The sequence below is a fragment of the Mirounga angustirostris genome, unplaced genomic scaffold (assembly GCF_029215605.1).
Source record: "Mirounga angustirostris isolate CCGP_5_RB_7025 unplaced genomic scaffold, mMirAng1.0.hap1 SCAF_9, whole genome shotgun sequence".
Classification (NCBI taxonomy): domain Eukaryota; kingdom Metazoa; phylum Chordata; class Mammalia; order Carnivora; family Phocidae; genus Mirounga; species Mirounga angustirostris.
In genome coordinates, this window is record NW_026991717.1 from 62,287,569 (window position 1) to 62,315,375 (window position 27,807).

General features: G+C 38.5%; 1 protein-coding gene and 1 long non-coding RNA gene across 8 annotated transcripts in view; one reads left to right on the forward strand and one right to left on the reverse strand.

Moving 5' to 3' along the window:
* INO80 (INO80 complex ATPase subunit) overlaps window positions 1-27,807 on the forward strand; it is a 136,658-nt gene that overhangs the window by 64,520 nt on the left and 44,331 nt on the right. For all 7 annotated transcript variants that reach the window (XM_064570665.1, XM_064570664.1, XM_064570661.1 and 4 more), the window contains 8 exons: window positions 778-895; window positions 1,886-1,971; window positions 5,671-5,838; window positions 6,055-6,188; window positions 7,689-7,756; window positions 8,454-8,547; window positions 9,318-9,489; window positions 26,343-26,483. In XM_064570665.1, coding sequence (XP_064426735.1) covers window positions 778-895; window positions 1,886-1,971; window positions 5,671-5,838; window positions 6,055-6,188; window positions 7,689-7,756; window positions 8,454-8,547; window positions 9,318-9,489; window positions 26,343-26,483 — 981 coding nt within the window. The remainder of the gene's footprint in view (window positions 1-777; window positions 896-1,885; window positions 1,972-5,670; window positions 5,839-6,054; window positions 6,189-7,688; window positions 7,757-8,453; window positions 8,548-9,317; window positions 9,490-26,342; window positions 26,484-27,807) is intronic.
* On the reverse strand, window positions 20,339-27,403 carry LOC135361586 (uncharacterized). The gene is made up of 3 exons (XR_010405051.1): window positions 27,272-27,403; window positions 24,425-24,621; window positions 20,339-20,463 (listed from the first exon to the last, which is right to left on the reverse strand). It is a non-coding gene; the product is annotated as an uncharacterized LOC135361586 (long non-coding RNA).

The following is a 27,807-nucleotide window of genomic DNA, read 5'->3' on the forward strand; positions in this document are numbered from 1 at the left end:
GGCATAGGCAAATAAATGAATGTATTCCTTTGTATTTATGGAATAAATAGTGACCACATTAGAAATGCTACCCATCTAATGCAGGGATGTTTTTATGATAGAATGAAAAGGTAATAATCTTTGGCACTGAGAGGAGCTAAAATTCCTTATTTAGAAAAGATAATTGATCATCTAGAACAGGGGTCAGAAAACTTTCTATAAAGAGCCAGATAGTAATTTTTTTTAGATAGTCAATATTTTAGACTTTACAGGCCATATAGTTGCTATTGCAGCTGCTCAACCTTGGCATTCTAATGTGAAAGCAGCCATAGACGATACATAAAGGAATAGGTGTAGCTATATCCCACTAAAACTTTATTTATAAAAGTAGCTGGCAGACCAGCCTTGGCATCGTAGGCCATAATTTCCTGACCCCCGATTAAGAGTTATTATTAGCAAGTTATGCTACTTCAGATTGTGTTCGGTTGTGAAGTGGGTTTTTTAAATATATAAGATCTTTAAAACTATCCCATTGCAATATGAGCAGGACTTGTACTTTCAGTTTGAAATTAATTGAAAAATAATCTCATTTTCCTCTAAGATCTTAGAAAATAAGGGTTGGTTGATGAGGCATGTGCTTACACACTCATTCTTTTTCACCCTCTTGCCCACACTTACAGCTGTTCCTAGACACAGACTCACACACACCTGCAACTTTCGCTCTCCAAACCCTCATCATATCCTCACACACTGTCATTTTGTTTTCCTACAATTATTTCACATTTCTTCTGATTCCAGCTCTGGGCTCTGCTACATTTCATTATGCCAACATTATTTGATTCACATGAGGAATTTAATGAATGGTTTTCCAAGGACATTGAGAGCCATGCCGAAAACAAATCTGCCATTGATGAGAGTGAGTGCTTTTATGAACTCTTTCTTTCTACCTATCAGTGTAGGCAACTACATAATTGAATATTTTCTTCTATGTAAAGAATTTTTCTTCCAGTATTCATAGAAGGATCTGCAGGGGGCGGGGGGGGAGTTTTTTCTCTTATAAAGTAATTATATGCTTTGTTCATGTTTAAAAGAGCCAAAAGGATTCATACAGGTGATAGTGCTGTACTGTTGCCTATTTAATCAAGGTAGAACAGGCAGAGTTCAAAACGTACCACATTTTGGCTTATAGAATCCTCATTTTCCATGTAGATTCTGAAAAATTCCTATCAGAATTATATTCCTTATGGAATGAGGTAAGGTTTTTATCCTGTGATAAAAACAAATATGAGAGGGGTTATTTTTGTTATTTTCTTCCTATATTAGGATTTGTTTCTACTGTGAATATTTTAAAACTTATTTATCAATACTTTTTCTTACTCATAAGTTTAAGGCATTATTTATCAATACTTTTGACCTTGTTGAATAATATAAGAGTTGCAAGGTGTTTATTACATTGACATAACTGACATCTACCACCTATTAGAAAAGTTCTAAAGTAATTTCTTATATTACAATTTGTTAATTTGCTGACATACTTAGAAATATGATTTTGGAGGAACACTGGGAGGCCCAGATAGCTTCATTCACCTATATGAGAACTCTGTTATTGATAAAGTGATCTTAGAACACTCTAACAGTGAATTCTAATAATAATAAAGGGGTCCTTGTTGGTCTGAGTAAATGATAGAAAAATGCATTTGCCCTATAGACTATAGGCGGGTGCTATGAAAATTCAGACTCCTTGGTTTCCTACTTAACAAAAAGATTAAGTTTTAGTCTTCTTTCAGAGGTTCACTAAGCCAAAAGGTGTAAGAACAGTTTAGTGAGAGATGATCATGATATTTCTTTTGTTTGTGTTAAGTCAATATAATGTATTATTTGTTGGGGGGGCCTCCTGGCATTTCAGATCAACTCTCTCGATTACACATGATCTTGAAGCCATTTATGCTGAGGAGAATCAAGAAAGATGTAGAAAATGAATTGTCTGACAAGGTAAGGAAAGAAGACTTCATTAGTTTAAGCCTTAATAGACACCACCTTAGGGTTCCAGGATAAAAAAAAAATTACTTGGTAAATGTTTAGTTGAAGGGTGATTAGTTTGAGAGAAGACCATTAAACTTGAGTGGATCCAAGAAGACTTAAAATGAGTCAAACAACCAAGACAGGTAATATTTTTTCTTCTTTTTGTTTTATGCTTTTTATTATGGTGAATTGGAGACATTACAAAAGTAGAAAAATAGTATAATGAATCCTCTTGTAACCACCATACAGCTTCAATAGTGATTAACTCATTTCCATCCCCATCCCTCTAGATTATTATGAAGCATGTCCCAGATGTCTTTTATTTCATTTACAAATATTTTCATCTGTATCTCTAAAATATTTAGTCTTTTTTTTAAGGATTTAGTCTTTTTAAAAATTTAGTTTTTTAAAAAAATATATAACCATATATTATTACTTCTGCTAAAAGAGACAATAATCCCATTATACTATCACATATCCAGTCATTGCTCAGCTATCCCCATTTGTCTTTGTGTTTCTCTCTCTTCCCTCACTCTCCCTCCAACTTCTGTTCCCTGCCTCTCTCTTTCTCTGTTAAAGAATTAAAGATTTTTGGGGCGCCTGGGTGGCTCACTCGTTAAGCATCTGCCTTTGGCTCGGGTCGTGATCCCGGGGTCCTGGCATCAAGCCTCATATCCGGCTCCCTGCTCCGCAGGAAGCCTGCTTCTCCCTCTCCCTCTCCCCCTGCTTGTGTTCCCTCTCTCACTGTGTCTCTTTCTGTCAAATAAATAAAATCTTTAAAAAAAAAAAGAATTAAAGATTTTGAAATCAGAATCCAAGCAAGGCCCACACATAGCATTTGGGTGATATGTGTCTTAATAAATCTTTTAGTCCCTCCCTACTTTTTTCCCTTGTTGAAGAAACTGAGTTATTTGTCCTGTAGAGTTTCCCACATGTAGGATTTTGCTAACTGCATCATTGTGGTATTGTCTAACATGTTCTGTGGTCTCCTGTATTTCTGTAAACTAAGAATTAGATTTAGAAGTTTAATGTGCTTCGGGTTTTAATATTTTTTCCTCATACTAAGCCAATAATTTTGGTTTGTTGGGGTACCTGGCTGGCTCAGTCAGTGGAGCGTACAACGCTAGATCTTGGGGTTGTGAGTTCAAGCCCCACCCTTTGGCATAGAGATTACTTAAAAATAAAATCTTAAATTAAAAATTTTTTTTGGTTTATAAATATCTTTTTTTTTTATTCTTACCAGACTTCTGTTGTTTTTTTTCCTTTTTTTTTTTTTTTTTTTTTAAGATTTTATTTATTTATTTGACAGAGACACAGCGAAAGAGGGAATACAAGCAGGGGGAATGGGAGAGGGAGAAGCAGGCTTCCCGTGGAGCAGGGAGCTCGAAGCGGGTCTCGATCCCAGGACCCTGGGATCATGACCTGAGCCGAAGGCAGACGCTTAACGACTGAGCCACCCAGGCGCCCCCCCCATTGTTTTTTTTTTCTTATCTCTTGTGAATCCTCTCCATATTCTCCTTTCTTCCTTTTTTCCTCCCAGTTCTTCAGAGTTTTCCCCCATCTTCCATAGATTCCACCTATTTCTCACAATTCTACTCTCTACCTAAAAGTCATCTTTCAGTGTTCTTGATAATAATATCAGGTGGTTCTGCTCTATCACTGCCAAAAGGTTAGATTATTTTGAAATTAGTAACTCTCCTTGAAAGATTGTGGTGGGGATGTACACCTTTAAAGTGAAAAGTACCTTTGTACCTTTGTTTTATTTATTTTTAAAGAAATCTTGATGACTATTTTGTGAAACTGGCTGATTATAACTAGATAGCAGTGTTGCACAGATACACCTGATAGAAGGAAAATACTTTATAAAACAGTGAATCCTTTTATATCAGAAAGGGCTTAAAAAATGATAGCAGTGTCATAATTTCTGTTATTTGGTCGTGAGTATGGAGGTGATCAGAGGATGTAGTATGGTTTAATCACTGTGCATAGTATTTTCCTTAAGATTTCTTAAACATCAGTATTGTTTCTAATCTATTTTTAAATAATATATTTCTTTATTAAACTCTAATTGCTTGCTAGCCATTGGTATATAAAGATACAGTGTCCAGGTTCCATTCAGATTTCCAAGGGAGATGAATACATAACTAACTAATATTGTATCATAAGAGAGATAGTGATTGTCTATGTGAAGTATAATGGGAACACAGATAAGGGAGTAGTTCTGTTAGGGAAGGTTAGAGAAGGCATCAAAGCAGAGATGACATGTGAGCTAGGTCTGGAATAATGAATTGGCATCTACTAGGAAAATATGTAAGGAAGCAGATGCTAGGCAACAAGAGCAAGGTGAACAAAGGTAGAGCAACATTCAAATATGCAGCATGTTTAGCAAACATTACTCAGAGCATTGTTGCTAGGGTATATAGGAGGACATGGTGATGAGGAGACTGGGACAGTAGGGTTGGTTAGAGTATGGGAAACCTTCTCTGCCCACCAGAGAATTTTTAGTATGTTAATATAGGCAATAAATGTACATTGAAGGTTTTTCAGCAGTTGGAATCACCTTATAAGACTTGTATGGAAAGTTTCTTAGAACCAGTAAAGACTGTAGGCAGGAAGACACTCCCCCTTACCCCCTCAGATAGTAGCCTTCTAGATTAGGTATGATGAGAGTCTGCAGTAAGACAATGAGAGTGGTCAGAAAGGATGATAATTAGAGGTTAATTTCCAGGTGGATTTGCGGGACTTAGGAAGTGATAGAACATGGGCATGAGAAAGAAAGAAAAATCAGAGCTGGTTGAAATTTCTTTTTGGGTAACTGAGTGAATGGTAATGCCGTTAATCAATTTAGTAAATTATAGAAAAGATTTTTTTTTTCCCCCACTGACTCTCTGGTACCATTATAGTGGGTAGTTGAAAATATGGGGCTGGGAAATAAATAAAATCTTTTTTTTTTTTTTTAAGATTTTATTTATTTATTTGACAGAGAGAGACACAGCGAGAGAGGGAACACAAGCAGTGGGAGTGGGAGAGGGAGAAGCAGGCTTCCCGCGGAGCAGGGAGCCCAATGCGGGGCTCTATCCCAGGACCCTGGGATCATGACCTGAGCCGAAGGCAGTCGCTTAACGACTGAGCCACCTAGGCGCCGCAATAAATAAAATCTTTAAAAAAAAAAAAAAGAAAAGGGGCGCCTAGGTGGCTCAGTCGTTAAGCGACTGCCTTCGGCTCAGGTCATGATCCCAGGGTCCTGGGATCGAGCCCCATGTCAGGCTCCCTGCTCAGCATGGAGCCTGCTTCCCCCTCTGCCTCTTTCTGTCTCTCATGAATATAAATAAATAAAATCTTAAAAAAAAAAGAAAAGAAAAAATATGGGGCTGGGAATGGTAGGGAAAATATTTTTGCAAGTCACTGCAATGGATAGCAGTTGGTGCTATTGAAAATGGAAGAGATTTCTCAGGGACAGCATGTAAAGTGAGTGACAGGGAAGAGTGTCAAGAAAAGAATATTTTTCTGGATAATCAGCCACATCCCAGGCTTATAGAGATACTGAGTTTCTAGAGATAGGTATATTGTCTGTTCAGTCATAATCTGGCTTGCATGTGTTTCTTAGGCTGATACTGATTTCTCTTAGAAACTGGTTTTCAAAATATAAATATCCTTATTGATTTTTAGATTGAGATTCTCATGTATTGCCAGCTGACCAGCCGACAGAAGCTTCTGTATCAGGCACTAAAGAACAAAATTTCTATTGAGGATTTATTGCAGTCTTCTATGGGCTCTACCCAGCAAGCACAGACCACCACCAGCAGCCTCATGAATCTGGTCATGCAGTTTAGGAAGGTAAGATTTTAGGTCAGCTGCCTTGGAGTTGTCTCATTAACCCATTTCAAGAAGAAGGCTCTAACCTAGGTCAGATAAAGGCTATTTATTAAAAAGAGAGGAAATGAGAAAGTATATATTCACAAAAGCAAACATTCAGGGTTTGGGATTCCCCATGATTTCTGAGAGTGATGTCTGCACATGACAGTGGTGTCTTGTCATTTTCCTTCCTCTTAGGTGTGTAATCACCCAGAGTTATTTGAACGACAAGAAACTTGGTCTCCATTTCATATTTCCTTAAAGCCATACCAGATTTCAAAGTTTATCTACCGTCATGGACAGATCAGGGTCTTCAACCATTCACGTGACAGGTGAGCACATATTAATATCTGTTCACTCTAGGGTGTTTTTGTAATTTGGGGTTTTGTGGCTTAGTGATTTTGGGGTTTAGTGGAGAGTGTTTGAGTTCCCCAACAATGAGGTATTTAAGTATAAGGTGGACACCTATTTATTGGGGAACGTTGTGGTAGGAATCTGTGCAGTATCAGGGTTTAATTGGATGACCTTAATAGCTCTAGCCACTTCTGGTTGCTTTTCTGATTGAGAAATGTGCACGTGTGTGCAAATGTGTACTTGTACCAAGAGAGATCATCATATGTCTCTGCTCTAGTACTGAAATTGTTTTGCGGTGGCTTATTTTATACTTGCAATAGCACTTGTGGGAGAACTGATTGGATTTCAGATTAATCAAATTTACCTTCCTGCCAGAATCAGCAGTGACAGATTTGGTTAAAGGTGAAGTGGTTGTTAATATAATACGCTAGAGACCAGTTCCATTCAGAAAATGTGTGTAGGTCCATTCTACACTTGGGAATGAGGCTATCCCTGGCTCCTGGATTTTTTTTAACAAGCTCCCAAAGGATTCTTGTGTACATCAACATTTGAGAATCATGGATTTAGAAAGTTCTTTCTGTAGAGAAATAATATAAGCAGCATTACCAAAATAATCATCAACAATATTTAGCCTAATGAAACTGAAGTTGAGACACATTTCTTGGGTTTAATTTTTTTTTTTTTTAAGATTTTATTTATTTGACAGAGAGAGACACAGCGAGAGAGGAAACACAAGCGGAGGGAGTAGGAGAGGGAGAAGCAGGCTTCCCACGGAGCAGGGAACCCGATGTGAGGCTCGATCCCAGGACCCTGGGATCATGACCTGAGCCGAAGGCAGTCACTTAATGACTGAGCCACCCAGGCACCCCTTGGGTTTAATTTTAAGACTTCTTTGTCTGTGGGGCACCTGGGTGGTTCAGTCGATTATGTGTCCGACTCCTGATCTCAGATCAGGTCATGATCGCAGGGTCATGGGATCAAACCCCATGTCGGGCTCCCCGCTCAGCTAGGAGTTTGCTGGAGATTCTCTCCCTCTCCCTTTCCCCCTGCCCCTGCTCCCACTCTCTCTCTCTCTCTCTCTCTCTCTCTCTCTCTCTAAAATAAATAAATAAATATTTTTAAAAATATAGTCTGTGATAGCTCCAGACTATTACTCAACTAGATGGGCAGGGGGAAACAGACCAGAGCTATAGTGCTGTTTGTTTCATATGGTATATGGTAACTTAGAGCTTTGAATTGTGATTCTCTGAAATGAAATGAGACCACTTTGAACTTGTATTACTTTCTTATATCTATATTAATTACTTAGTACTGTCTGACATTTATGCCATGATTTTTGCCTGGTAATAAGGCAACAGACCTCTTTAAAGTAGAAAACAGTTTGAAATCTAAAAGATTCTTTTTAGTTTTGGACCTCTAATCTAGTTCCCAATATTTTTATATTTGGATTTATTTTATTTTATTTACTGATTTTACAGGTGGTTAAGGGTTCTTCTTTCTCCATTTGCACCAGACTATATCCAGCAGTCTCTCTTTCACAGAAAAGGTAGGTGTTTTGATTTTTGGGAAAGAAATTATGCCAGGGTTTACCAGAATGGTCTTTGTTTTGCTGAATGACTGATACTCAACTAGCAGTGGTTTTGCCTGCATGCTGGATCTAAATAAGTCTTGATAAGCTTTAAGTAAATTAGTTGTCTTCATCTATAGATGCTATGATTTGTGGCTATAACAGGAAGCAATTAACAACTATTACATTGACCTTCCATCTTTATTTTATACCTGCCTCTTAAGAGTTTCTTACACCCTTGAAACTTGACAGAGACAATGCTGGACTTTCATTAATGTGACTTAGTTCCTTCATCCTTAGTCTAAGGGAAAGGAGCAGCTTACCTTTGAGCATTGTCCCTGGTATTAGGCAAAGTTTCAGAATCTTCTAACTTTATACTTTTCTTTTTCCTTCCGTGATAAAAAGAGAAAGGTGATTAGCCAAGGATCCAAAAAGCCCAAAGGCAGCTGATGCGCCAACTCCCCTCTGGTCCATGTATGCCATATCTCATAGGTCTGCCTCTCCCACTTGCAACTGTAGTACAAAAATATGACACCCTGACTTCCATCATAGTGGCTGGGTTGAAACCTTTAGATATCTTTTCATTCTTAAATAAAAAGACAGCAGTTTAGTAGCTTTAGTTGACTATTATCTCTTGGCTTAGTGTTGGGTTTAACTTTGTCCTTTGATATTCCAGGTGTTAATGAAGAAAGCTGTTTCTCCTTCCTTCGCTTTATTGATGTATCTCCAGTAGAAATGGCAAACCTCATGCTTCAGGGACTTTTGGCCAGGTGAGAAGTTTGCTTAATTTGATGAGAGAGCAGTTGGGAATAAACAGAGAGAGAGTTTGAACTGTGAAACTAAATACTTAATATTGTATTATCTTAGCAAGCCTCTTATTTTTTTCTCGTTAAGAGTAAAAATTTTTATAAGGGAATCATAATTTTCTTTTGATCATTTAATAATTGCATGATGCTTCATGATATACCTTAAGTAAAAATTATTTAGGCTCAACCCCCAAATGCTACCAGAAGGTCTTTAAGTCTCCTTAATTTCTAGTTAGTCTCCTATGTTGTATTTGCTTCTGCAGGCAGAGTGTGGCTAGTGAGTCCTTTACTTGGTAGTGATTGCAGCATAGCCTGCCTTAACTATTCTGGGAAACTTACTTCTGTGTTCTTTTCCTTTGGAATAATGGTTTTCACTTATGTTATTATTTTGTATTTATGTAATAAACAGTGACCTTGTTAGAAAAGGCTGTCTCCCTAATATGAGGATGTTTTTATAATAGAATTTTTGTGATAGAGTTAGATATTCTTTAACACTGAGTGGAGCTTTATGGAGGATTTTAGTTTTCATAGTAGCAAACCAAGTCATGCCAAAGACAATTTATAGAAGAGAAGTGTGAAATGGCTTTATCTGAAAGTAGGAAAGAACTGTTTCTAAAATGCTCAAGATGTACAAAAGAGACACATGAATGAAAGACAAGGTTCCTCACTGCTCTGAACTACCCTCAAACCTCCATGGAGCACTGAATAAGCATGTCTGCTGTGGTCTGTTTCAGATGGTTAGCTCTTTTCCTGTCTCTGAAAGCCTCCTACAGGCTCCATCAGCTGCGCTCCTGGGGAGAGCCAGAAGGGGAGAGCCAGCAGAGATATCTGAGAAACAAGGATTTCCTTCTTGGGGTTAATTTTCCACTCTCCTTTCCCAACCTTTGCAGCTGCCCTTTGTTAAAGGTAAGCACTTACTTCACCATCAGCTATCCGTGATGTAGTACTCACTTCCCTTCTCTTTGCGTCAGTAAAAGTAATAATAAAGTCATAATAAAGTCAGTGATGGCCTCATGGAGCCACAAGTTCCTAGAGGAGTGGGAGCAGTGTACTGAGTTATAACTCACTATCACTTCATAGACATTTTGTATGTGTATGGGGGCGTGTTTGTGCATGTGTGTATATTTAATATGTATTTTGTATATAATTTTACTGTAAATTACATGGAATTTAAATGTACAACTCTTCGAAATTATCCATGTGGATACACTTACATAACTACTAGATTATACCTAGATTAAGGTATAGAACATTTCCAGCACCTAGAAGTCTCCCTCATGCATCTTCCCATTTAATACCTCCATTTCAGAACAAACCAACAAAACAACTATTCCATCACCACAGATTATTTTTGCCTGGTTTTGACCTTAATGTAAATGGAATTATCCAGTATGTGCACTTTTGTGTCCAGCTTCTTTCCCTCAATATTATGTCTGTGAGATTCATCCATGTTGCATTGTAGCATTCTTTTGTAATACTATGAAGTATTCCATTGTCTGAATAGACCACAATTTATTAACCTGTGCTACTGTTGGTGGATATTTAGGTTGCTTCCATTTGAGGGCTATTGTAAATAAAAGTGCATTGCATATTCTTGTACATGTCTTTTGGTAAATGTAAGCACTAATTTCTTTGGGGTTTATATCTAGGAATGAGATTGCTGTATCATCAGGTATATGTATGTTTAGATTTAGTAGCCCCTTCCAAGCCTTTTTCCAAAATGGTTTTAGAAATTTATACTCCTACTCAAAATGTGAGAAGTTTGCTGCTGTTCATCATCCTTGCCTATACCTGATATTGTCAGTCCATTTTGTTGCATTTGTAGTGTTACCGCTTTATCTCAATTTTAAATTGCATTTCCATGAAAAATAATGATGTTGAACACTTTTTCATATAATTGTTCTGGCCATTATAGAGTAGGTAAGAGAGAAAGTGACAGGAAATAACGTTGTAGATGTAGGTCCAGATCATAAGGACATCATCAGGTCTTGCAAGGATTTAGATTTTATTCAGATTGAAATGGTAACACTGGAGAGTTTTGAAAAGAGATTTGTATATTTACATGTTACGGTCCTTCAAGAAAATTAAAAGTTAAGAAGGCAGGGCATTTTCCTTGTGTCCTTTAAAAAATTTAGTGGGTCATTAGTCTTACAGTTAATTGCTATTGAATGCTGGATATTCTTTGGTGGGATCTGGTATTTGTCCCCTGTACACTGAAGAACTCATATGACTTCCTCCTGTTTTCCAAATTGGTTTCTCAAACATTGCTCCATGTGCTTTTTTGGACTCTGGAGAGAAGATCGGTAATGCAAAAAGGAGAATAGAATTAGGTTCCAGTCCTGTTGGAATAATGTAGTCAGTGGTGATGGGGTGACTTCCATCTGGTGAAATATTGCTGTAACTGGTCAAGAGTTGCTTAACTTCCTATAGACTGGTCCACCTACATTTGGTAATTTATATTACTATAGTTAGAAGTTGTTGCTAGTTTGTTTTGTTTTGTTTTGTTTTAAAGATTTTATTTATTTATTTGATAGAGAGAGCAAGAGAGCACAAGCAGGGGGAACAGTAGAGGGAGAGGGAGAAGCAAGTTCCCCGCCGAGCAGGGAGCCCGATGCGGGGCTCGATCCCAGGACCCTGGGATCATGACCTGAGCCAAAGGCAGACGCTTAACCATCTGAGCCACCCAGGCGCCCCAAGTTGTTGCTAGTTTTACTTTGGTACAGGAAGCACCGTTCTCCTAAGGGTTTATTATGCCTTCTTATGTAGATACCTGCAACTTTCTTAACACTCAGAGATCCTCTTTCCCTTATTTGTATTCTTCTGCTTTCTGAAAATACAGTAGTATATTCATTGTATCTGTTCAGTGAGGTCCTTGTATCAATTAATGAATTTCCTGAGAAATTCAGATGTGGGTCATGTGCCTTATGGGAAGTTGGTAGTGAAATCTGTAAGGTTATCTAATTGAAGTTAGATTCACTTTCATTTCCTCTTTAATTTTATTTCATGTTGTGAATGGACATTTGCTCTCATAGGGGCTTACCACGTACACAACCAGTAGGTCAGGGGTAGCTGAAAGCTAATTCTGTGTATGTAGAAACACTGCTCTGCTTTTGGTCTCATCATCCTTACCTCCAACATGTATATATTAAAATATCAACCAGGCAGTGTATTTTGCCAGAGTTTATTAATCTGTTATAAGAAATTGTTGCTTTCAACTAAGCAGAATGGTCTTTATATGATATCTAGTCTTAAAGATTGACCTAACTTCTGAATAAAGAATTATTTTGTTGAGACCTCGTATGTAACAATTAATAAAAGTATAATAAAGCCCATTATATCTGTGGCTTTTGAAGTGTGACCATAACTCAAGAATATTTTTTTAAGAATATTTTTTTATCACCACCTGTTAAGTATGTAGATACACGAAATACTACATATACATACATAAATTTTTATAACAAAATATTCACAAGACTATACTTAACCTTCATGTACAATGTACTCTGATTTTTTTTTAGTTCTTTTTTTTCTTAATGTTAGTTAGAACCTACTAAAAAATGATTTCATGACCCTCACTAATCAGTTTGAAAAATACAGCATTATATGACCTCATAATATTAGGATAGTCAGAGGACTAGATAAATAGAGTCACCATGTAGAAGATTCTCGATCATTCTTTTTAATAGTCAAAAGAACGAAACTGACATTTGGAACTTAAGGAAGAGTCTCACTTTCAGAAATTGCTCAGAGAGCTGAATGCACATTTCACTGTGTAGTTACCCTGACTTCTAGTTAGTAGTCAAGGTCCATCTCTGTCTTAGTATATTCTGGTATCTACCTGTTATATCCCTGGTATTCAAAGATTGTATAAATAAAGATAATTAATTTTGAAAGAACCCAGCTGATCCAAACTTGAGCAAAGTAGTTTATTATGGGAACTATCCCCCCAAGAATGGCTTTGTTAGAAGGTGCCTGTCACCACTACTGTCCTATTTCTCACACTGGTTTCTCTGAACTGAGTTTTTCTTAGTCAAGAAACACTTATCTAATTTATCTAGAGAACATTGGTTTTGTCTGTTATGCAAAGAAGAGTAGAGAATGAAATTTTGGACACCTAATCTTTTAGAACAGATTTCCAGGGCGCCTGGGTGGCTCAGTTGGTTAAGCGACTGCCTTCGGCTCAGGTCATGATCCTGGAGTCCCTGGATAGTCCCACATCGTGCTCCCTGCTCAGCGGGGGGTCTGCTTCTCCCTCTGACCCTCCCCCCTCTCATGTGCTCTCTCTTTCTCATTCTCTCTGTCTCAAATAAATAAATAAAATCTTTAAAAAAAAAAATCAAATAAATAAATAAAATCTTTAAAAAAAAAAAAAAGATTTCCAAAACTCATTAGTTAAGAATATAAAAGTTAAAACTTAAAACGCATGATAATTTTAGCATACATACAGACATCAAAACCACACTTTGAAATTTCATAGTCTACTCTGATCCTGCCAGTTTTTCATTTAAAAAAAAATTGACAAAAATGAGTCTTTTTTAAAAAGAAAACGTCAAATATTATTAGTTAACAGTGCTAAGAGTTCAATGTAATAATTATCTGTTGTGCTGATGTTTTTCAATTGGTTTTAAATATAAGGTCTTGGGCTCTTATGTGTGGGATAAATTCATTATGTTTGCTTTGTGCCTATCATTACTGATAAGACTTGTTTGCTGTTTTTGAGGTCTAAAAAAGCAGTTCTGGCATTGTTAATATAATTTACAAATCCTGTGGAAGACCACTTTGTTTAAATAGGAACCCTACTACTGTGGAATCAGAGTTTTTTGTTTTCACAGGAAATAGACTTATAACTAAGTATGCTTACTATTTTCAGTAAATGTCCTGACAGTATAACTTGAGATATTTGCTGTAATTCAAATGGTGAATTACAAACTTAGGAAGGATGCGAAAAGCCTTGAAAGATTAGAAAAGGACTGACATAAATGTGGAGTCCATCTTTAAAGATTGTGGGAGTAGGAAGAAAATTCGTGAGTGATAACCAGTACCCTAACGAAGTTATTAGGGAAGTTAAAAAAATTTTTTTTTCTAAGAGAATTAATTAGCAACTATTTGAACTCATGATTCTAAGAAGCAGCTAACTTGATTCTGAAAAAATGAGCATTTGCTTTGCTTTAGTACACAACAAGCCAAGTAGATTAGAGAGAAATAATAAGTATAGCATATAAAACTTTTTATATCTTCTCTTTTGTTGTGTTGGCTGTCCTTCTAGAGATATTAACATGCATATAGGAAAGTACACAAATCGTAAGTGTACATACAGCTGAGTTACTTCACAAACACTACTGGAACTCTACTCCAGAAGTCCCTTACGTCCACTTCCATTCACTTTTCCTCTCCACTGCCTTGCCTTCCCAAGAGTTACTGTGGGCAAATATTTGGGTGATTCCTAGTTTCTCTTGTTACAAATACTACTGTTGTATTACCGTACAGATCTTTTAGTGAAAATTCAAGCAGTTGCACCAGTGTTTTCACTCTCATTAACAGCATATGAGAGGTTCTGGTTGGTCCACATCCTTGCCAGAATGTTGTATTATTTGTTCATTTTAGTAGCCTTTCTGTGTGGCTTTAAATTACATTTCTCTTATGACTAATGATATTGAATACCTTTCCTAATGCTTATTAGCCATTTGGATAACCTTTATGAATTCTTATTCAAGATACTGCTTATTTTTCTATGAGGCTGTCTGTGTTTTCGTAGTGATTTGTAGTCCTTATGTATTGCAGATTATCTTCTACTCTGTAGCTTACTTTTGCATTCTCAGTGGTGTCTTTTGTTAAATAGTTAGCATTTTTGTGTCCTGTTGAAGAAATCTTTGCCTACATACAAAGGTCATGAAGGTAATCCTCTATATTTTTCTCCATAAGTTTTTTTTTTATTTACCTTTCATATTCCAATCTACAGGGAATTGTGGTGGTTTTTTAGTCTGTTTTTTAAGGATTGTCTTTTTTTTTTGCATATAGATAGAGATTTTACCCAGCTCCGTTTATCGAAAAGACCATCCTTACTGCCCTCAGCATCACTTTTGCCAAATAGGTAGCTGTACGTGTATGGGTCTGTTTCTGGGCTCTTTTCTGTTACATTGGTCCATTTGTCTATCCTTGAACTAGTACCACCCTGTATGAACTATAGCTTCATAATAAGTCTTGATCACTGGTAGCACAGATTTTCTAGCTTCATCTTCCTTCAGTATTGCCTTGGCTGTTCTTAGCTCTTTGCATTCTTATGTAAATTTTAGAATCAGCTCATAAATCTTATTTTAAACTCTTCAACATTGTAGATATATAGGCCACTGGTCCCTCAATTTTTTGGTTATGTCCCCATTACTAAAATATGTTTAATCCATTTTGACTATACCTGTGTATTATTTTCTTTAAAATGATACACTTAGCCTAACATGTTAATATTATTTACCTTGTGAATCTTGCATATGAAGCTTACTTTGTAGACCACTAGTCTGGATAGTAAAAGAAGCCTAATTGAGTAAGGAATGGTGATAGAGGGGAGGACCCAGTATTTACTGGGGGAAGTACTCCTTTTTCTTCACACACCCTTCTCTCTTTCTTCATGCTGGTTTTTTTTTTTTTTTTTTTTTAAGATTTTATTTATTTATTTGAGAGAGAGCACGAGATGGGAGAGGGTCAGAGGGAGAAGCAGGCTCCCCACCGAGCAGGGAGCCTGATGTGGGACTCGATCCCGGGACTCCAGGATCATGACCTGAGCTGAAGGCAGTCGCTTAACCAACTGAGCCACCCAGGTGCCCTCTTCATGCTGTTTTTAATTGTTCAGGACCAAGGCCAATTGGAGTGAATGGGTGCATCATTCTATATGTCAGAAGAACTGATTTATTGATTGAATGAATCTCTGGTGGTAGAATTTGGTATTGGCTTAATGATCAGGGGTTCTCTGATGCTCCTTTTTTCTGCTGGTCAGACTACCTTTAGAATCACCTCCTCTCAATGTCAGTCTACTCCCACAGAGAGCATATGTAATTAATGTTGTTTACCAACCTGTTAGTCAGCAGTGTCTGCTGTGGGCAAGGTGTGTTAACAGTCATGGTCCCTGCTTTCTGGTTTGAAAAATCATTCATGCATGTAGTAAAAACACACAAACTTAAAAAGACTTCGTTTTTTTTTTTTTTTAAATATCTATTTATTTATTTGAGAGAAGGAGAGCACAGGGGGGGGTGCAGAGAGAGAGAGAGAGAGAGAATCTTGAGCAGACTCCCAGCTGAGTGTGGAGCCAGACACAGGGCTCAGTCCCACGGCCTTGACATCATGACCTGAGCCAATACCAAGAGCTAGACGCTTAGCCAACTGAACCACCCAGGCGCCTCTTAGAAAGACTTTAAAAACAAAAATGACTCAAAAATTGAAAGAAGACATGATTAATTGCCAGATTGGTAGTGGATGATTAGTGGTAAAGTTCAGAATGGGAAATCACCTTAGATTGAAATGGACAAAGAAGTTGTTATAGAAATGGTGTTATTTTATTTTTTTTAAAGATTTTATTTATTTATTAGAAGGAGAGGGAGAAGCAGACTCCCAGCTGAGCAGGGAGCCCGACGTGGGGCTTGATCCCAGGACCCTGAGATCATGACCCGAGCCAAAGGCAGATACCTAACCGACTGAGCCACCCAGGTGCCTAAAATGGTGTTGTTTAAGTTGAACTTCAAGTGATAGGGATCTGGGTAGGAGGAAGGATATTCCAAGTCAAACACTGGAGCTAAACAAAAGAAAGGGCTACTAAGGTAAGTTGTAGGAGTCTTTAAATGCCAGTCTGTTGGGGTTTAGATATTAAACCAGGAGTTTCAGCCTCTTTTTGGCTTGTGTTATTACATAGATGCTATAGTTGTAGTCTTGGGGAAACAAACTTTTGGCGGCTACTGTCAAGCCATTGGAAGGAGTAATCTGATAGCCAGTTTCACGAAGGCCATTTAATCACTCAGATCACTGAGCACACCAGTGGGGATCTCGGTTATTGGTATTTGATGAAGATTAATCTCAGAGTGTGGTGTCATGAAAGATGAGACACCAGGGGTCCATATTAAGGAGTCTGTTAAACAAGGTTGCAAGTATCAAGTACTAAGGACTCAACAGAAATGGTAGTAACTGAACGATTATAGAGAAAGGGTCAATGGGGCTCTTGGGTGGCACAGTTGGTTAAGCCCCCGACTCTTGATTTCTGCTTGTCATATCTGGGTCATGAGATCAAGCCCCATGCAGAGTCTACTTAAGACTCTCTCTTCCTCTTCCTCTGCCTGCCCGCCCCCCCAATAAATAAATAAATCTTAAAGAAAGGGTCAAGGGACTCTTGATTGATTTGATATGGATGAGCATTGTCAGTGAAGGAATCACTTCCAAAACCCAGAGTTCAAGAGAAGATCCAAGAGAATGATAAATTCTATATTAAGTTTAAAGCAAATACACAGGGACGAGATTAGTAGCTTTTGTTGTTGTGAGTGTAGATAGAACACAGAAGGCCCAGATGCAGGGATTTACAGGGAGAGAGATTCTGGTTAGAAAGTGGGGAGAGCAGGCGCCTGGGTGGCTCAGTCGTTAAGCGTCTGCCTTCGACTCAGGTCATGGTCCCAGGGTCCTGGGATCGAGTCCCACATCGGGCTCCCTGCTCCACGGGAAGCCTGCTTCTCCCTCTCCCACTCCCCCTGCTTCTGTTCCTGCTCTCGCTATCTCTCTCTCTGTCAAATAAATAAATAAAATCTTTTAAAAAAAAAAATTATAAGAAAGTGTGGAGAGCACATGAAGTATTAAATGAAGTGTGACAGTTAAAAAGAAGAATAGGGAGGTATTTAAGGAGGGACACTGGGTTTAAGTCAAAGTTGAATTTGTAGGGGAGAGGAGACTCAGATTTGAAGACTAAAATGGAAAAAGCCCACGAAGAAGGAAATTGAACATGCAAGAGAGAGAATTGGTGGGATTGCAAAGTGGTTAACTACCCTTTTTTTTTATATGGTAGAAAACTCCAGTGAATACTGGTAGAACGGTATTAATGGAAATTAATTAATGGAAAGGTACTCTCTTCCACAGAGAAAGTTTCACTATTTCTAGAAGCTCTGAAACTAAGCTTAACATGAAAAAAGAAAGAGCCTGGGTGACTCAGTCATTAAGCCTCTGCTTTCGGCTCAGTCATGATCCCAGGGTCCTGGGATAGAGCCCCGCATCGGGCTCCCTGCTCCGCGGGAAGCCTGCTTCTCCCTCTCCCACTCCCCCTGCTTGTGTTCCCTCTCTCACTGTCTCTCTCTCTGTCAAATAAATAAATAAAATCTTTTTTAAAAAAAAGAAGAAGTGTTACTAAGCAGTTCTGTCGTTTTATTTTTTATTTTTATTTTTTTATCATTCCTTTTTCTTCCCCAAGTGAGAACACAGTTCAGGTGTTTGGACATTTTATATAGTCCCTCTTGTCTTTGCGGTCTTGTGCACAAAAAAGTAAATGTTTCCTGAATGACTTAATAGTGGTGCTTTGTATTTGTGTTGGTTTTCCCTTTGGAACTTGGTGTGTATTCTCATCTGAGGGAATGTCCCCCAGCCTAAAATTACAACATCAGTATTTAAAATAGAATTTTGTGAAGAGTTCTAACATTCCCTTGGAGTTTAAGAAATGTGGGATTGGTAACTTGTTTGGTCACTCATTGATTATATTGTATGTCAGTTATTTTAGCCCTGCAGTTTCTGTTGATCAGGAACTTGGGAGCAACTTAGGTAGGTGGTTCTAGCTCAGAAAATCTTACAAAGTTCCCGTCAGCTAAGGTTACAGTTATTTGAAAGATTGACTAGAGCCATAGGATCTACTTCCAAACTAGCTTGCTTACATGCCTAGGAAGTTGATGCAGGCTATTGGCTGGAGGCCTCAGTTCCTTGCTATGTGGACTTTCCCATGGGGCTGCTTGAGTATCATGACATGGCAGCTGGCTTTCCCCCAGGATAAGTGATGGGGGGTGGGGGGCAAGCAAGGAAGAGGCACAGTGCCTTTTATGATCTAGTTTCGGGAGTCATGCTAGGAGAGGGGAAGGAACTAGGTTCTGCCTTTTGAAGAGAAAGTTACCAAAGAATTTGTGAACGTATCTTAAAATGACCAGAGCCTCTTAACTGCTGGGCTGATACCTTTAAATTAGTTATTTCATTATAAAGTTTGTTGTGGTATTCCTAGTTCTGAGATTTTGGCCTAGGCTATTGATGGGTTCTGACTGTGACATCATAAATGTTCTTAAATTGATTAAAGGATGTTGGTATCTCTCCCTACACTCTGTCACTCATCTTCTTCACAATTTTATTAGCCACAACAAACTTCAGCTGGGGAGGACATTAAATACAGGAAAATGTCTGGCTTTCATCTTCAGCAGGAATTCATTGCTCATAAGCTCTAAGTCCTTGTAAGCAAAATTTTTTTCATTGCAGTCTGTGTTGTATTCTGTATCTTGCATGTTCATTTGATTTGCCAACTTAATTCTGATTAGGTAACCTTGATTATTTATAAAGAGATGCTATTTCTCCAGCTCTTTGCTTTGCTTTCTTTTGTGGTCCTAAAAAGTGGAATAGGCTTATTTTACTATGCAAAGTAAATACAAATTTTGTTTCAAAGTTTTAATGGAAGTGGGGCACCTGGCTGGCTCAGCCAGTGGAGCGTGCCACTCTTGACATTGTGAGTTTGAGCCCACATTGAGTGTAGAGATTACTTAAAAAAATAAAACCTTTAAAACAACAAAGTTTTGGGCGCCTGGGTGGCTCAGAGCGACTACCTTCAGCTCAGGTCATGATCCCGGAGTCCTGGGATCGAGTCCCACGTCGGGCTCCTGGCTCAGCGGGGAGCCTGCTTCTCCCTCTGACCCTATCCCCTCTCATGCTGTTTCTCTCTCTCTCTCTCTCTCTCAAATAAATAAATAAATAAAATCTTTAAAAAAAAAAACAAAGTTTTGATGGAAGAATATACAAGTGATTCCATGTTCAAGATCAGTTTTTAAAGATGAAGTTTGGGGTTATTCTTTTTTTTTTTTTTTTTAAGATTTTATTTATTTATTTGACAGAGAGACACAGCCAGAGAGGGAACATAAGCAGGGGGAGTGGGAGAGGGAGAAGCAGGCTTCCCGCGGAACAGGGAGCCAGCTTGACGTGGGGCTCGATCCCAGGATCCTGGGATCATGACTTGAGCCGAAGGCAGACACTTAATGACTGAGCCACCCAGGCACCCCCCCCTTTTTTTAAGTAATCTCTACCCCCTACATAGGGCCCAAACTCACAACCCTGAGAGGTCAAGAGTGGCATGCTCTACTGATTGAGCCAGCCAGGCACCCTTGGGGTTATTCTTGAGTGGATAGACCTGAGAGCAAAGACCACGGGAAATGCTAAAATTGGAAGCAAGTGTAGAATTCTTTCTCTTGTACTATTCAAATAATAATTTCAAGTAAAATTCCTTTATTTATTTATTTTTTTTTTAAGATTTTGTTTGTTTATTTGACAGAGAGCGAGAGAGGGAATACAAACAGGGGGAACGGGAGAAGCAGGCTCCCCGCTGAGCAGGGAGCCCGACATGGGGCTCGATCCCAGCACCCTGGGATCATGACCTAAGCCGAAGGCAGATGCTTAACAACTGAGCCACCCTGGCGCCCCATAAAATTCCTTTAAAGCTACCAAATAAGCTTTGAATTAATTTTTCCACATGCAGCTTTGTCCTCTTATTGCAGAAAATTCTTCATTCTTCACTGTGCCTTCATTTGTTTTATGAAGAGTAGTAATTATTGTTCCAGCAGCCTGTCTCCTAAATACAGCTTCCTATCATTGGATCCAGGTAAAGGCTTTGTTCTTATTCCTCTGGGAAGACAGGTAATGAGTGTTGACTTAGCTACATGTTGTCATTTTGTTCCTGGTAAGCTATCTCAGATCCCATACTACTGAGTCATCCAGCGGTCTAACCCAGTCCTCACCTCCTTCTTTCCCACCGTGGATATGAATGAATCTGGACAGTGAGAAGCTTTTTTCCCAGGGGTGCCTGTAAAACCCTTGTTCTCTGCAGTGAATGTTAGGTTCGAATTCTGTGTTACAGAGTTCAAGGAAGTACTATTCTCATAATACTGGCTTTGGGATGATAAATACACATGAAGGAACTAAGGAACTAGGCTAAGGATACAGATCGGATGACATTTAGAGGTGTTTTAAACAAAGTTTAGGGTCTTTTAAACTCTCTTACTTGACATGAATGCTTGTCTGATATTTTTTTCTCTTATGATACTTGTGAAACAAAAGCCAGCATGATTCACTGTGTTCCACTGAATTTTATTGTGTTCCACCCAGCTGTACTGGTGAGAATTTTAAGAAGGAAAAGTAGTTAGTTCAAATTCTTCATAAATTCAATCTCACACACCTCCTTCCCCACTGTGAGCTCTGGGCAGAGCTCCTTTCTTGTACAGTTTTGTAGGGGTTAAAGAATACAAGTTTCACACATATTTTAATCTTGTTTTGCTTAGAAGAATAAAGAAAATCCAGAATCTGTAGGATATATACCATGTAGTCATCTTTTGGGGAGGCAAAGCAGATTTTATGATGATGGGCAGAAGCAGAGTACAGGGTGTCCCTCTCTTTTCAAAAGTTCACGGTTATGCCATTTGGCTTTTAAGAAGGACCTACATTCATACCTGTTTCACTACTCAAAAGAGATCTGAAGAGGACTTTTGCTTTTTCCAAAAAAAGGCAAAAAGCGGAAGTAGCATTCAGCATTTGTTTGGCACGGAGCCCTTACAGAGCCCCGTGCCCCAGAGCAGTGAGAGCGGCACGGCCCAGCTCCCTGCCCAGGCACTAGACTCAGCATCCAGCTACCATAGCTTTCAGCCATGTCTGTGTGCGTCTGTGCTGTATCTCAGTTTATTTTGTGCATCCGTTAGCAAGGTGTGTCCTAAGGTATCGGAAAAGCGATTTTGGGGGGTCTGGGAATGCTCAAAATTTTTTCCATAGAGTTTAATTGTAATTGCTTCTTTGCTTTATGCTATTTCAGCTTACAAAAGTTTTCAGAGGAATTCTCTACTTTCAGGTAGCAAGGGAAACCTGTACCAGCATTGATTCCATCTCCTGTATCTGTCTCAGTGGAACTGTTGTCATGGTAATAGCCACTTAGGCATCATGTGTGTCAAAAGCTTTACATACTCCACAGCTTTTGTGAGCTAGGTCATAAAAATTGGGGGCAGTTCAGATTTTGCAATTTAAAATATGCAAAAGGATCTAAACATAAAGAATTGTTTTTGAAAAGAGTGGTGTGTGTTTAAGTTTTAAACACTGTTCTCTATTTTATGCTTAGAGAGCTTTGACTGGCTATTGATGAAGAATCCCAAACAGGAGGTTTTAAAAAGCTCATCTGCTAAATGTTAATTTGCAACTAGAGTATTTATGTATGTTATTATTTCCTGAGATCATGAAAGCTGCCAACGCCCCTTGTGGAAAACTCTGGGAAGCCATTGTATTCAGGGTTTTTCTGTGCTTTATTTTCTCTCTTTTTGTTTGGTCACTTAAAATACCTGAAAATAGAATCCATTTAGTCTAGCAGTTGATCTATAAACACTACACCCTTTCATTTAAGGTGAGACCTTTCCTCACAGACTCTTAATTTTATAGAACAAACTGACAGTTACCAGAGGGGAAGGGGGTTGGGGGAAGGTTGATGAGGAGTGCACTTGTCGTGACAGCACCGGGTGATTTATGGAAATGTTGAATCACTATATTGTACACCTGAATCTAATATAACACTGTATGTTAACTAACTGGAATTAAAATAAAAGCTTAAAAAGCAAAATAATAATAATAATAAAGTGAGACCTTTTCTCTATACCTATGTTTGATGTATTCTTTAAGAACAAAAGCAGAAAATTAATTTGAGTAATGAAGACCTAATGGTAACATAAATGTTCCTTTTAATTTTAAACAAGACGTGGAGAATAAAGTATGGCCCCTTGTTAAGTGGGTAAGTCTATATCTGAGGGGAAAAACATCTGTGTGTTTTCTGTGCTATACTGTGGCAAGAAGTTCACAGGTGTGGGGCCTATCTTCCTGCCCTACTGATTTTCCACTGAGACTTTTGTATAGTGCCAAAAGACAAAAGCCTAACTTCTCTGCTATGTGCATGTTGTCGTTCTGGTAGCAAGACACATATAGCTGCCAGTGCCTACAGGGTAATGAAGACCCTCAAGAGCATGAGGAAGGGACAACAGAACAGCAGATGTGTGACCACATCATAACCAAATCATGTCTCCCGTAGTGTGACATTCTGTGTCTTTTTTCTAATTTGTTCTAGGCCAAAACAGACTAAAGCAGTAATGAAACTTCTTTTCTGTCCCTCCTTCACCTGCTCACCCAAGCATCTTATGCAGTGGTGTTTAAGGTGTCCTTTGTGTTCTTCTGTGTTAAGCATTAAATTTTTTTGTAGGTAGCAGTGTCTAGTAGTTCATGTCATTATGTGAAAGGAATGTGGGTAATGTGGTATTAAGGACCACCTATCCTAAGGAAGAATTGATGGAACCAAGGTTAAGAGAAAATAATGTAGAAAAGTATAGACTGAGTAAAATATGCTGGGGAGGTGGTCAGGGTTTCTCTAAAGCTAAGGCTGTGCATGAGCATTTTGAGCTAGTGAATTTTTTTTTAATCTAAAATCAAAGCTACAAATCACCCTGCCTTTAATGACTTCCAGTGAGAATATCATTTTAACCTAGCTCATGTAAGACAAGTGAACATGTTTTATTTGGGAATGACCACCCCGGGAATAGAATTATCATTAGACTTTTTCCGGAAAGGTGTCACAAATAACATACTGTGTTAAAAGGACTCCCTACAGTGACTGTTGTAACTCTTTTTTACTAATAACTATAATGTTGAAGAGAAAATAATTGAAGGAAATGTTCATTCTTTCATCTTTTATCTTTATATTCTGGGAATGAAGTAAGAAACAGGCTTTGTTGAATTTTGCCATTTGAGAATACTTAAAATACTTAAGAGATCCCTGGCAGAGACATTGCTTAGTTACTGCTCTTTATTAGTTAGTAAGCAGTTCAGAGGTGTTTAGGTCAGCTACTGCTGCTGCCTCAGTCCCCTGAGTGGCAGTAGACACCCTAACTAGCAGTCCTGAACTACTACTGTAGCTCGATGACATGAGCAGTAAACTAGACTCTTTTCTCTCCACCCCCTAGGAGGGGCAAGGGTGCTTAACACCAATAATAGAAAATGTGCTTGCAGAAAACAAGAGGATTGACTGTCTTCATCTGTGCATTAGGATAGGATTGTTTTAAGTGTATGTTCTTACCTATCCAGTATCTAGTATTGGAAGAACAGGGTGATACCTGGTCTAATAATCTTTGTAATGATCCTTACACTAGGCATTCAGAAGGTAATGGACATCGAGGCGGATGAACTTCAATGCAGATGCTAGCCAACATAAAGATGAGAACGCAGATATTATTGAAAAACTATCAGAAGGTTAAAATTCTTTTCTGGGTAATGACAGGGACATCCACATCTAGAGGAAAATATCAAACATGTCAAAGCTACGTGGACCTAATGTTGTAATAAAGCATTGTAAAGACTTCCATACAGTGTGGTTAGAAACCACTGGAGACAGCCCAACTCTCCTAGAAACAGTTCAGGCCTTTCAGTTTGTTCATGACCATTATTCAGAAAATGCTGATCGGTTTTTGGAAAGCAGATTATGATACACATATCCTGGTAGACAACTTAAGATGGCTTCTCTCAAAGTGTGATCCTGAAGAGCCCATTTACTTTGGGAAAAGATACCTACTGAACAAAGAAGCCTTGAAGAGATTTGGTCCTGGAAGCTTTTGGTACTGGAATTGTAACTATTCTTCTGTACAGAGTCCTGGTTACTGTTCATCTTGCAGTTTGTTTTCTTGACCTTGTACCAATGTACAAATTTGCCTGCCTTGTGTATGTATTATCTTCATCTGTATGGTTATTTAGGTTACCAACCTGCCTTATCTGAGAAAACAATAAAGAAAAAAAGTGAAGTAGTCAAGAATGAAGATCCAAAGATAAAATGTCTAACATTGCACTGAAGAAAGAATTGCATCTGCAGTAAAGAACAGTATAATCCCACTGACAGATTCTTTTACGAGAACATTCCATACTTTTAAAAAAATTTTTTAAAGATTTTATTTATTTATTTTGAGAGAGAGAGACAGAGATAGCAACAAAGGGCACTAGTGGGGAGGAAAGGGAGGAGCAGGCTCCCCGCTGAGCAGGAAGCCTGTTGAGGGGCTTGATCCCAGGACTCTGGGATCATGACCTGAGCCAAAGGCAGATGCTTAACCAACTGAGCCACCCAGGCGCCCCAACATTCCATACTTTTAAAAAATCTTTCTCGTGAAAGCTTATAAACTGAAGCTTTACTATGAGCTTTTAGTCTGTTAAAATGTATTGATAATGTAATGTAAATGAAGAATTTGTTTTTTTAAAAATGGTCAGATAAAAGAACTAAAGCAATATTGTTTTCTTTTCCTGACCACTTGTATTGATGTCACTGAATAAATGAAACAGCTAACCTTGCTAGAACTACAGTTGACTCTTGAACAACACAGGGGTTAGGGATGTTGACCCTCTCTGCAGTCAAAAATCCACGTATAACGTTTTACTCCCCCAAAACTTAACTACCAACAGCCTCCTGTTGTTGACAGGAAGCCTTACCAATAACATAAACAGCCAGTTAACACATATTTTGTATATGTGTTATATACTGTATTCTTACAACAAAGTAAGCTAAAGAAAATGTTACTAAAATCATAAGGAGGGCGCCTGGGTGGCTCAGTTGGTTAAGCAACTGCCTTCGGCTCAGGTCATGATCCTGGAGTCCCTGGATCGAGTCCCACATTGGGCTCCCTGCTCGGCAGGGAGCCTGCTTCTCCCTCTGACCCTCCCCCCTCTCATGTGCGCTCTCTCTCTCTCTCATTCTCTCTGTCTCAAATAAATAAATAAAATCTTTAAAAAATAATAATAATAAATAAATAAATAAAATCATAAGGAAAATACATTTACAGTATTGTTGAGTTATTTTTGGGAAAAAAAAACGTGTATAAGTGGATCCACACATTTCAAACCCATGTTCTTCAACGGTCAGCTATACATACACTGTTAATATACATGTGTGATGCTAAACAGATGTGCCTTATGCCTGGCTGGTTCAGTCGGTAAGTAGAGTATAAGACTCTTGATCTCGGGGTTGTAAGTTTGAGCCACATATGTTGGTTGTAGAGATTACTTAAAAATAAAATCACTAAAAAAAAAAAATGGGCCTTGAAGAAAAATTTAGAAGGAAATATTGTTAGCCATCATGTTTTTAATTTAAGACGTGAGTTTGCATCCATGGTGTAACCAATGAACCAAACTTGCCCCCACATATACGTTGTTTTGTCTAATGAAAGTTATGTTCTAACTATTTACAATTAACAGTATCTCTTCCAAAAAAAGGTAGAATTAGAAATGCCACTTGGCTTACAGTATATTAATAAAACCATGGTTTAAAATTAACATGAGCTTTGGCTGTATTATACATTTGGTTCTAAATACTGGTTTATTGTTTATTAGAATTAATATTCACTAAGAAGAATGTGTTTAAGTCAGATGTTTAATATTTGACATTTTTTCCATTTTGCTTGCATTAAACATACTTGCCAGTGGCACTAATTTGCGTTTCTGTTTTGTAGTCTCTGGTTTTCAGCAGCCACTGTAAAGCAGTGAGTGGCTACTCAGACCAGGTCATCCATCAGCGGAGATCAGCTACCTCCTCGCTTCGTTGCTGCCTGCTCACTGAACTGCCATCTTTTTTGTGTGTGGCCAGTCCACGAGTAAGTGCCACAGGAGGGAAGAGACAAAATAGATGAAACTTGAAGGAATAAACCCTCTTTTAAGAGATCCATTTCTTAAACAGAACTGTTTTAAGCTGTTTGGACCTTAAGAAACATAAATTCTCACTATTTAGAGGACATACGTGGTCCTGGCTTTCCCAAGACAGTACTCCTCCCTTTAAATTGTGTTGGTTTGAGAACTGTTACATGGTAGATAAGAACGGCTTCTTTCCCTGACCATGTCTCTCCTGTGTAGTTCCTCTCCTTCAGTCAGGGGCTCTAAACTACCATGGGAACAAGCCATCTGTCAGGTAGATTATCACCAAACAGCAGGGTCAGGGACAGTGGAATATTTGAAAAGGAGAGGGAGCCATTTGTTACCTGCATTGAGGCTTTTGAGGGTTTTTTGGAGGAGGGGGCCAGATTGGGAGAGAGATTTGATCTGGCCTTCTCGCCTCAGTGCAGTCTCCAGATAACAAAAGGAAACATAACACTCCAGCATCAAGAAACTTCTTAGTCTGGTGTTCTCATGCTTTCCTCAGCAGCCCTGCCTAGACTGTGGTTCACAGGTATGTTCCCTCTGAAAAGTGACTGTTGCTCTCTATTCACCATTCAACAGTCATAGTTTTATTTGCAGGTTGGGAGCAGTTTCTGTTGTGGTTTCAACATTGAGCACCTGTTAGAGCCTTCCTAACACTCCATTTATCAAAACAGGGCACTCTGGTGATTGCCCTCAGCATCGCCGCAAAGGCTCCCCTTCTCACAGTGCAGTTTTTTACTCTGCTTACCTTTCCCATTCTTTCCTGTCGTTGATCAGAGCTAGACAGAAGCTCTCTTACAACTCTGAACAAGTATGTGAAGGGAGAGGGCTGGGTAGAAATGCGCCAGACTCTGTGGTAAGAGCAGAGAAAAAGTTTCTGTCTTACCAGCTCATTTCCTTTTGCTTTAAGGAGCATCTTTCAGTTAGCCAGGAAAACTCTTGAAGAGGCCGACGTTCTCACCCTTCTGTGTTTTACCTTGTTTTCTCCACTCATTCTAGAAGGTCTGCTGTGTTCACAGTTCTGTTTAAAGAAGGTGGAGCCTTTTGAATCTTCCTTAGTGATATTTTTCTGTCATTATTTACATCAGCTTGCATCCTTTATTAAGTTATCTAAGGTCAGAATCTGGCAGGGGGTCCCAAGAAAGTTGATGAATGGAAATGAGATGATGGTGGTACTGAGTCCTGTTGACTCCTGCCTGCCTTCCCTTCTTTCTGCTGACCTGTACTACATGAACTTGATTCCCAGGCCACTGTCAGCTGTGATTTATATTGGCTATCTAAATA